The sequence below is a fragment of the Mus caroli genome, unplaced genomic scaffold (assembly GCF_978045245.1).
Source record: "Mus caroli unplaced genomic scaffold, Mus_caroli_1 scaffold_1, whole genome shotgun sequence".
NCBI classification, from domain to species: domain Eukaryota; kingdom Metazoa; phylum Chordata; class Mammalia; order Rodentia; family Muridae; genus Mus; species Mus caroli.
In genome coordinates, this window is record NW_028227256.1 from 124,198,650 (window position 1) to 124,210,178 (window position 11,529).

At 47.0% G+C, this 11,529-nt stretch overlaps 1 protein-coding gene across 1 annotated transcript in view; it reads right to left on the minus strand.

Moving 5' to 3' along the window:
• Window positions 1–11,194, minus strand: part of Tmem163 (transmembrane protein 163) — a 179,868-nt gene extending 168,674 nt beyond the window's left edge. The window contains exons 1-2 of the mRNA XM_021172523.3: window positions 10,877–11,194; window positions 2,208–2,327 (exon numbers count right to left, since the gene is read on the minus strand). Of these exons, the coding sequence (XP_021028182.1) occupies window positions 2,208–2,327; window positions 10,877–11,075 (319 nt within the window). The 5' untranslated portion in view covers window positions 11,076–11,194. The remainder of the gene's footprint in view (window positions 1–2,207; window positions 2,328–10,876) is intronic.
• Window positions 11,195–11,529: the final 335 nt, after the last annotated feature.

The following is an 11,529-nucleotide window of genomic DNA, read 5'->3' on the forward strand; positions in this document are numbered from 1 at the left end:
ACACAGGTCATGATAAATATAACATCATCCACAAGCTATAGGCAAGAAGTTAGCACCTAGAGAGATGGCCAGGAAGCCGGGCGTGGTGGCGCACGCCTTTAATCCCAGCACTCGGGAGGCAGAGGCAGGTGGATTTCTGAGTTCGAGGCCAGCCTGCTCTACAAAGTGAGTACCAGGACAGCCAGGGCTACACAGAGAAACCCTGTCTCGAAAAACCAAAAAAAAAAAAAATAAATAAAATAATAATAATAATAATAATAATAATAATAATAATAAAATAAAAAAAAAGAGAGATGGCCAGGGGTTAAGTACACTTGCTGCTTTTGCAAAGGAGCTGAGTTCAGTTCCCAGTGTTTATGTTCCACAACTGCTTGTAACTCCAGGCAGCTCCATGCCTCTTCGGGCCTCCTGGGATGTTCAGATGCCAAATGGACAAGCACATGCATCTATATAGATAATCAATAAAGATAAATCTTTTAAAGGGAAGTGAAAGGGTTTAAGTTCAGTAGTTCTGCCATAAAGAAGTAAGGTGGTTTTCAAAAGAAAAGGAACAAGAAGCCCTTCCACACAGCCATGCTCTGGCCTTATGTGGACGTTTTCCATTGAAGGAAATGAAATATTTTTAGCGTTATCCACCTGGCTGGGTATGACAAGTGAAGCTGAATTTTCTTCCTATCTTTCCCCTATTACATGGCTTAAGCACATCGAATGTAACACTAATACTCCAAAGGAAAGACCCATTCACAACCCTTCTTGCTCAGCCCCTACTTAAACACCAGAGAATGGTGCCCCAACAGCTTTTCAGGGCGCAGAGACGTGTCTGAGGAACATTATCTGGTGTGTAAATGACCCCTTCCCCCCCTTCCTCTTTTCCTCACATATGTAAATTGCCACGTCTGATCTCCAGTCCCCCTACCAGCCACAACAACCAAATTACCCTCAAGGGACAGTCACTGCCTTGTTATTTTGGTCTCATTATAAAGAGGAGGGAGGTGAGAGGAGAGAGGGGCTATTATATTTCCAAAAGTCGGAATTCTTCCTGGTTAGACTTCTGGATCATTGATAAATGTTTATTTCCTAAAATGTATTATTTCTGTATTCTGAATATTTTGGGGTTTGTTTAGAGCCAGGCTACTGTGTTTCTAATATAAATTGTCTCTAATAATCTATGCGGAGTTTTGAAGGGAGCATTTGATCAAATTCTCACCCCGCCCCCTTGGGATCCAGCCCTAACTTCCAGCAGCAGAAGAGAATTTTAAACAACTCACACACAGCCATGCCGCCTAATGACCATGGTCCAGTTTCCCTCTACCCCGAGGCACCTTGTAGGATGTTTAGCACTTAGAACACAGATTTCTCTTTTTATCACAAAATTTATAAAATACAATTTAAAAAATACATTCACATTTTCTCCACCATTGGGGTGGGGGTAAGGAGTAAAAAAAAAAGTGTAATCCCCCCAAAAATAAAATAAAATAAAATAAAAAGTGCAATCCCTGCCAAGGTTGAGCTGTAGCTCTCTGCTTAGGCTTGTGTATAGATAGATCACTGTGGTTAATAAGAATAAGTAGCACATGCATGTTTCATAAGCTGTGAGTGTCATTGGAGAAAAACCACCACAGGAATTCCAGATCCCCAAACAGGATCATCTACAGACAGAAACTGCTCCATTTTCATAGCATCTCAGAAGATATTATTTTATTTTCATGTGCCAAATCCCTGAAAGAAGGCTCTTCCATTTTTCTTTCATTAAAATTGTACATGTGATTTTGTTCCTGACCTTGCACAACACACAGTCGAGAGGGAAAGAAGAGAGCTTGCTGCAATATTGGACTCATCTAGTTGCATTAGGCTCAAAATCCGAATCTCCGGGATGTGTATTTGTCATGTCAGCCCGAGCTGAAGGCATCTGCCAAGAGACTATTTTCACTATTCGGCTGGTGCCAGCCGGAATCCACTTCCACAAACCTGCATACTGATGAGAAATGAAGCTCTCAGTTATTTCTCTCTCATACCTCTTCCCTTTGCACAGGAGTGAAACCGTTTTACTAATTCATGAGTACCCTGAATATCCAACCATCTAAAAAAAAATTTTTTTTTTTACTCATCAATAACAGTCAACTAAAAGCAAGGCACACTCCCATAGGGGCTAGAGGGAAAGGCCAGCAACGGGAGGATATTGATTGGCAAAACTCCCTGATACTCACTGAAGGCGGCCACTGCCAGGGCCAGGGTGACAATAATGGACAGCCAGGATACCCACAATGCCTTCTTCCTGTAGTTCTGGGCTTCGTGAGGTTTCAGTCGGGTGCTGCTTTCTAGTAAACCTGATAGAAACAGGGAGGAGAGAGAGTAAGGCGTTTCCATAAGACAGAACATACACCCCAGAGCTACAGCATCTCATTCAAAGATTGCAAACCCACAGCCTGTGAACTGGGATGTGTTTTGTCTGGCCCACAATGTGCTTTCACAATTAGAAGATGATTAGAGGATGTGGCATCCCTGGCAGTATCGGATGAGCGTTTCCCCAGGGTAGCAGAAGCTCTCTGAGTTAGAGGAACTCCACATACCTTACACCTGAGGTCACCGTGCCATTGTTTTGTCCCCTGCACTAAATCACTTGGGGCAGTAGAATTTCCTCATCCCAAGAAAACCTTTCCATTAGGAAAGAACTGTAGTAACTGATTAGGCATTGGGCTGCTCAAAGCTGAGCACTGATCCACTAGTACAGTCCCAACAGCAGTGTCAGATTCATACAACCCAAAGATTCATAGACTGTACGAATGCCCACACTGGACCCCCTTGGCAACCAGCAGCCACAGGCCCGGATTATACAGCATGTTTTGTTTTCTTCTTCCTTTGTATGAAGCACAATTAAGCAAATAACTGATTAGCTAGTCAATTAATTAAAAATTTTTAAACCCTTTCAGGGGTCTAGGAAGATAACATGAGGACCTGAGTTTGATTCTCCCTATGAAATAGTCGGGCATGGTAATACATGCTTGTAATTCCAGCACTTGGGAAACAGAGACAAGCAGATGCCTGGAGCTTACCAGCCAGTCAATATACCCTACTTGATGAGTTCCAAGCCAATGAGAGACTCTGTCTCAAGGTATATAGCATTCCTGGGGAAAGACTTCTGAAACAGAATTACACCTACATATAGACAAGCACGCTTGCGAGTGGGTGCGTGCACACACACACACACAAACACACACACACACAGAATATGATAGTACAGTAAAACTGCCAAAGCCAGAGCTAGTTCCAGGGGAAAGCTACAAGTACAAAAGGCTTTATTTCTCTCCTGGGCTTTGCACATAAGGAACCCTTTTCAAGGGCATGAATCTTCGACAACTCGCCAGCAGTGCCCACTTAAACATCTTCAGATTGAGCCTGATTTGTACTTCGTTCTTACCCTTTGAGAATAAAATTGTAAGGGTTGAGAATGGCTTAGTTCTTAAGAGCACATACTGCTCTTGCACTCAAACTCAAGTTTGATATCCAGTACCCATAAATAAATAACAATAATAAAAGTATTTTGAAAGAATAAAATTGTAACCAGGCAGTGGCTATGTGCCTTTAATTCCAGCACCTGGGAGGCAGAGGCAGGCAGATCTTTGAGTTCCAGGCCAGCCTGTTATACAGAGTGAATTCCTGGACAGCCACAGCTTCACAGAAAAACCCTGCCTTGGAAAAACCAAAAGGAGGAAGAGGAAGAAGAGGAGGAGACTGTATGTGCCATTTCTTGGTTGCCAGAGAGCCACATTTTCAGTCATATATCTTATACAAGTAAAAGCCAGTTTGCCAACTCTGGCTGCATAATGTGTCTCTCAGAGATTGGACAGTTTCATCACAGTAGCTATAGACAATGACAAATATGGGGGGTAAAGCTTAGGCAGCATTTGCAAAATGTCACAGTATGTGATATGAGCACCATTCATTTATCTGACTGACCATCACTGTAGGAGCAAAAGGGACTGGAACACTCATCCTCTATAATTAGGACCAAAACTGACACACCTACAGGACAGGTTAATGGGGGTGGGGAAGGGAAATGTAACAAATATATTAAAACAAAGATCTATGTGATGGGGTTGAGATATAGCTCAATCAATAGAGAGTTTGCCTGGCATGCATGAAGCCCTGAGTTCAGTCCTTAGCACTGTATAAACCAGACATGGTAATGAATGCCAAAATACTAGCACTTTGGATATGGAGATGGGAGAATCATGATTTCAAGGTTATCTTCAAATGCATAAGGAGTTTGAACGCTAGACTAGAGGAAAAGATGAAAGGAAAATAAAGTAAAGGGGAAGAGGGAGAGGAAAGAAGAGAGAGAAAGAAAGAGGGGAAGAGAGGGGAGGGAGAGGAGGGCTGAAGCAAGAGAGAAAGGCAGAAAGGGAGAGACAGACAGACAGACAGACAGACAGACAGACAGACAGACAGAGAGACAGAGATCATCAATCCAATGTAACATGGAAGGCTTCAGGAAAGAATAGACCCAAAAGCCAAGGGGGTCTATTTTTATGCTCAGATTCAATGAAAAATGCATATCCCTGTAGAGATGGGATTAAATAAGAGATGAGTGAAGCACAGAAACTCAACAAGATGGGTCTGCTCCAAGCCTTGGTGTTTTATGCAAGACACTGATGTGATGGGTGTGGGTCAGGACTCCTTCTAGAATGAAGCATTGTGAGTCACGATTAGACAAGGGCAGTCAGAGTTTCTCTGTGACCACTTCTTACACTTGAGGGCGGGTTGCATAGAAAACAGTAATTCTTGAGCTTATAGCTATCTTTGAGGGGAGAGGATCGAAGATTCTTTCCTATTTTGTTTTAACGTTTGGGGTGTGTGTGTGTGTGTGTGTGTCTGTGTGTCTGTGTGTCTGTGTGTACACAAGCTGGTACATGTGTGTATACATATGCTGGAGTGGGTGTGTGTATGTGAATGTGTGGGTAGGTGTACATATGCTAGTGTGTATGTATACATATGCTGGAGTGGGTGTGTGTACACACACTGGTGTGTGTGCAGGTGCATGTACACACACATGTGCATGTGTGTGGAGGCCAGAGGTTAACCTCAAGTGTCATTCCATCTGACACTTATTTTGGAACAGCATCTCTCACTCAACCTGGAACCCATCCATTCTGCTTAGGCTTCTCGCCACCAGGCCCCAGGGATATGCCTGTCTCCACCTCATCAGCATTGGGGTTGCAAGCATGTATCACCACACCCAGCATCTTATAATTGAGTTCTGGGGCTACAACTCAGGTCTGCAGGCTTGCAAGGCAAGCTTTTTAACAACAGCACCTTCTCCCAGCCTGGAATTCTAGTTTCTATGGTCAGCCTTGGGGTGAAATGGAAACAGGAAGAAAAAGGACAAGGGGACAAGGGGAACCTTTACTTTGCTCTAATGCCTTCTGGAAACCTTCCTCTCAGAGTGCCTAGCATGCCAAAGTAACATGCTTTGGGAAATCATTTTCTCACGAAGCGTCACTGCTCAAACAGCATCCTGTTTAAAAAAAAAAAAATCAACAGCTGAGCATGGTGGCATGTGCCTTTAATCCCAGCACTCGGGAGGCAGAGGCAGGCCAATCTTTGTGAGTTCAAGGCCAGCCTGGTCTACACAGTGTGTTCTAGGACAATCAGGGCTACAAAATAGAGACACCCTGTCTCAACCTCTCACCTAAAAAAATTTAACAAAGACTTAGCTGAACTAGCTAACAATCATCCTTGAACAGGCCTCACACAAAGCAAGCAGGACTTTGGAGAAGGGTGTTTTGTGAGCAGACAGCCCAGTAGACATGGAAGCGAATAAAGCCGGGTAGGAAGGGGAGCTTATATAGGACCAGAGGTAAATGAGAAAGCAATCAGGAGTTATTAGCCCCGTCTTCACCATTGCACTGGGAAGCTATCCTCACACTTCCTTCATTAGTTCAGAAGTGGGAGCTGCAGTTGTAGCTCAGTTGGTATGGTGTTTGCCTGCCACTCACAGGCCAGGGGTTCTATTCCCAGCACCGAATAAATCGGGCATTGTGGTAGACAGCTGTGGTCCCTCCAGAAGTGGAGGCAGATGGACAGAAGTCCAAGATCATCCTCAGCTATATGTGAGTTTGAGGACGGCCTGGGGTATGAGAGGCATAATCTCCAAACAGTGAATAAATAGTTGCATTTGGAAGGGAAGACAGGCCTCTTGTCCTGACAGATTCCACTGCAGGTCCTGGTGCCTTTGAATGATAACTGGGCATTACCTTTCTCTGCTTCTTCCTGGGCTCTAGAAAAAAATCTAGATTTTTCTAAATCTAAATTTTTACCTCTAACTGCAACGACTCTTGTGTCCAAGGGAAGCTATCACCTAGAATAAACAGGTTCCACACACCCCTAAAAATTTCCTTCCCTTTTCCCAAATGTGTTTTTTTTTTTATCTTTCTATCAAGAGAGAGATGGTTCGGTGGGTAAGGTGCTTCCTGTGAAAATCTCTGAGGACCTAGGTTCAGATCCCAGGAACCCACATAAAAGACAGACACGGAAGCATACCTGGAACTCTAGTGCAGGAAGCAGAAGGATTATGGGACTTGTTGGCTAGTCAGACTAGCTCCAAGTTCAGTGAGAGATCCCGTCTTGAAATATAAGATGGAGTGAGATTTCATCTCCTAGAAATGTCACAGAAGCTATACCCATAATGTCTTATCAACATAGCTGCCTAAACAAGACCTGAACAAGGATGTTAAGAACAAACATGCTAACATGGAAGGGGGAAATCATATGGGATCTCAACCCTAGACAAAGAACTACAGGCAACTATGGAACACTGAGAGCAAGAGAAAGAGTCCTCCCCCCCCCCTCTCTCTCTCACACACACACACACACACACACACACACACACACACACACACACGCAATTTCTTTTTCATCCTAGCCTCCTGGTTTCAGGAGAAGTGAAACCACACCATTTAAGTACCAGCTCAAATCACTGGCTCGTTTGCCTGGCATTCTGAGAGCACCCATTTCAAGAGGTTTGTCCGGTAGGGGCACAATCCCTTTAAGAAGTCAGTTTACTTTTCCACAGAGACAGTCATCACTGTGTGCACCCTTGCCCATTCTGCTGGGCAGTGTTTATTTCTCCTTCCAGAACTGGCTGGTTTCAACAGCACACCTGGTCCTGACCACACCCGAGGGTGCTTCCCCTGGCCTCTCCACCAGACCCAACACTCCTCCCCATGAGAGATTCAGGTGGCAGCCATAGGGGGCTGGACCACCTGCTTCAGTGGCTTCTGGGTTTTCTGAGCCAGTAGGACTGGAAGTCCTTCCCCAGACCTGACTTTCCTCGTGGCTCCCCTAGGAGATTGTAACATTGGGGAGAGGGGGAAAAACATAAAGTCATTGTAATGGAAACACTGTCCAAAGGAGGAAGGGCTTTTCTCTTTCCATGCAACTGTGCCGGCTCTTCATTTCCTTTCTAAAGATGCAGCTGAGGGGCTCAGGAGGAGGCTCAGTGGGTAAGGAGCTTGCTGCACAAGCATGAGATCCCAAGTTCAAGCCACAGAACCTGTGTAAAATCCCGGGATTGTGATGCACGCTTGGGTCCCTGGAAGCTCACTGGCCAGCTAGTGGAATGAAACAGATCTGGATCAGTGAGAGATTCTGTTCCCAAAATAAGATGACAGCACTTAAGGACTGACACTTGAAGTTATCTCTGGCCTCTACATACATGTACCTGGCACACACACAAATAATATATACATACATAGACACATGCAGGGCTGATGCCGAAAATGGGCACTCTCTACTCCTCCAAGGGAAGAAGAACATGAAGACGCACAAGGGCTCAGCTCAGGGTGATCTCTACACCGGCTCTTCTATATCAATGCCAGATGCTTGCACACTCATGAGTCACAGGAACGTGGAGGAACGGTGAGGGTCCAGAAAGAAGCATCAAACAGGTCGGAGTCAGGCCTACCAGCCCAACAGAAACTAAAACGGGGCTCAGGTCCATGTGCAGGGCCGCAGAATCCCTGCCCACAGCCGGCTTCCACGGTGGAATTTTAGCCCAACTTAAATCTCATAACGGGATCTGACAATACCAAGGGAAATATTAACAAAGTATAAAGGCGGGGGCAAATATATGTGAAGATGCAATGTGCTTAGTACTGAACTATTTATCACTGATATCTCCTGGCCTGGAATTTGATGTGTAGCCCAGGTTGGCCATGGGCTCACAGTGACCCTTAGGCTTCTGTTTCCCAAATGCTGGCTGGCATTCTAGGTCTGAGTCACTACACCAAGCCACTGAGCTTCAACTCTCTGCAGGAAGGATTTGTTGTTATTGTTTGTTTGTTTTGTCTTTAAGATGGACAGCTAGAGAATGAGCTAAATAAAGCCATAACTCTCTAAGGTGGGGCCAAACCCTAAGGTTTGGGACAAAATCATAGAGAAATGGATATTAAAGAAGGGAAGAAGAAAGCCAGAAGATGAATTGGGCTCCTCCTCTGAGTGTGTGTGTCTGTGTGCCTTTGTGTGTCTGTGTGTCTTGTGTGTGTGTGTGTGTGTGTGTGTGTTGTTTCCTCAAGGTCTTAAAACTCATAATACCTGCTTGCTTCCTGAACCACAGGCTCAATCAGCTGTTACCGTAATGATGGGCCATTCTAAGCTGGCCGGAATTCTGGGAAATTGTCCATTTCACTTCTAATAAGAAATTGTCTCCAAAATTCCAAACCACTGGGTTATAAAACAACTCTCCATTGGGAATCAGAAGCTGTCTGCCACACGGTTCTACCACCTCTAAAGAAAGTCAATACAAAAAATAGTATGGAGGGCAGATGTGTGGCCAGAGTGCCCATCCCCCACACCCTGTAGGGATTGGGCCCAGCAGAAAGCCACTGCATCCAAGGAGAGATGGGGAGACTAAGGAGTTTTCCTCTTCCCCAGTTCATGTCTCTGGTGGGAAAGATGTCACCACCCCTGAACCATTCCCAAGAGATAGCAAAAATTGGATACAAGAAAGATAAAATAACACAAGCATATAAAATATTACAACCAATCTCCCAGGCAGCCTTCTGGGTCTTCATTTATCATTAACTCTTTCTTTGCAGCCAGGAGTGGGTGTAACAAAAGAATGTTACAGCGGCTTTCAGCTAGCTCAAAATGGCATGGAACCCTGGGCTCTGTGGAAGACACGATTCATCCTGACAGAGAGGTTGTGTGTGATACGCAGGCTTCCACAGAGCACTGGTTTATAAACAGTGAATGCTTTCAGGAGACGATATAATAGAAAATGAAGTTCATTTGACCACTGACAGAAAACCTAAAGAATGTATTTAGAAGAGGTTTTTGTTGTGTTTTTGTTTTCATTTAACACTGAAGCATGGCCTCTAGATATTACTAAATATCAATTCATCCTAGTATGGGTTTCTTGTCTGCCCTTGTGCAGGGGTAGGAGAGAGAGACTGCTCGGTGCTTACAGATAACCCGCAATGCTACAGAATTAAGCCCAACCTGAGAGTATCCGTCTTTCTTCAAGGTGAGATGTTTGAATCTTGCGAGGCAAAGGTAATTCTCACACCCCAGAATTAAAGTGAGAGGCTTTTCTGGCTTTCTGATGATGCCATCCACTCTCCTGTCTCTAAGGCTATGGAGTTCTGTGGGAACAGGGAAAGGACCTGCAACCCGGGTGCAGAACTCGTTCCAAGCTGGAGCGGCTCCAGTTCCGCACACAGCATCTCTGCTGTTTCTCTGGGAAATCTGTTTCCATGTCATCCTGTTTCACACGCTACAATTCGGAATCTCTAAGGAAGAGATCCTGTATCCCAACGCGAAACCGGAATATAAAGATGTTCAGGAGGTACTAAGAATAGGACAGAAACCTGCCAGAACTAAAATAATATAAGCACTCTACAGTCGACAGATGAAAGCTTCCAAGAAAAAGGGAAAAAAATGAATAGAGGTGTACAGAGTCGGCTGCCTGAGAAAAGACCGTGCTGCAGAGACCCCCAAATCCGCCAGCAACGGTTTCAGCAGCACCGTTGATAATTTTCGAGAGGAGGGCCAATTAAGAAGCAGCAAGAAAGGGGAAAGGTGTAGATGCGGTCGTCTTCGTAAAGAACCCAAGCTGAAGGCCGCTAGAGCAGGATGGGGAAGGAGAGCCAGGTGGGGGAATGAGGGATCCCTAACGTTCGAAGCAGCCCCACTAAGGAGCCAGTGGCTGTAAGCGGGAGATGGAGATGCCTTCCAGGAGACGCACCAGGTACAAGGCCAGCGTCCAAGGGAGGACTCAGAGCTGGACACACTCTGTCCAGGAAGTATCAGCGCGGGTAGCATCTGTGCAGATCAGGTTGGTAGCCAGACCCCAAACATCCTAACCTCTCCGCCAGCACCCTCACACTATGGGGCGGTGACCGCTGTGACCCAGGATCCAGGGAGCTTCCGCCCCCGCGCACATCCAGAGGCTAAGGGGACCCTAGCTGTCACCCTAGCGGATGCTCTGCCACTAACCCAATAAATAAATAAATAAATAAATAAATAAATAAATAAATAAATAAATAATTAAAAAAAAACTTTCCCCGGATGGCTGGGCTTGCGCAGCGGGATGCTTTGGAACCCACATCTCCCAGCACCGAGAGGAATCCCTTGGTCCCCCGTAAGACACCAAGAACCCTGTCTGCAAACTTTTCCCGCGAGCACCGGAGAAGGCTGGCCTAAGCACCCGCCGAGATCGGAAAACTGAAAGAGGCTCTCGGGAGGCGCCGCTGCCCGACCCTCATGGATCCCGAAAGGTGGAACACTCGCTTCCGCTCTTTGCACCAAGCTCCGCATATAAGGGACAGGTGGCTTCAGAGGGGCGGAGAGGAAGGAGCGCGGGGCGGTGGTAGCTCACCTCGGTCTTCCAACCCGTCGCTGAACTGGCCGCTCTCACTGATCCGTGGCTGCCGTTCCTCATCAGATTGCACAGAGGAGCTCATCGGAGCCGGGCTGGGGGCAGGGGCGGCGGTCGAGGGCGCGTGGCCCCGCGGTGGCGGCCGCGGGACTCCGGGGCCAGGGGGGCTGCGGCGCTCGCTGCCCAGAGCCGGCTCCATGGCGCCGGGGCTGCAGATCCCCCGAGGCGAAGCGGACTACGATGGAGACACGAGTCCAAAGTGCCAGGGACCGAGGGCACCGAGAGAGAGCTTCACCCGTACCGCGGTGAGCGGCAGGTCCGCCGCTAGCACAGCGAGTGGCGGAGGCTGGTGCCGCGCTGTCGCCGCTGCGCTCCGCCCCCGGGGGCAGGTGCGGGCGGCAGGGACCCGCCCCGAGGCGCTAAGCCGGGGCACCGGTATCGATGCACCCAGGCGGGTGGAGAGGGAGGGCCCCGGACGGTCCAGACGCGTGGAAGCTGAAGGAACTGTTAGGGGGCGTGGGGACCAGCCTGCGGCTAGCGCAAGGCTGGGTGAGGGCGTGACGGAGGACGCGCCCCCCACTCACGTCGCGGATTGGTGCCCAGGAGGGACCCCTCCACCCTAATTACTCTGCAGTCCTCGGAGCCTGTGACCG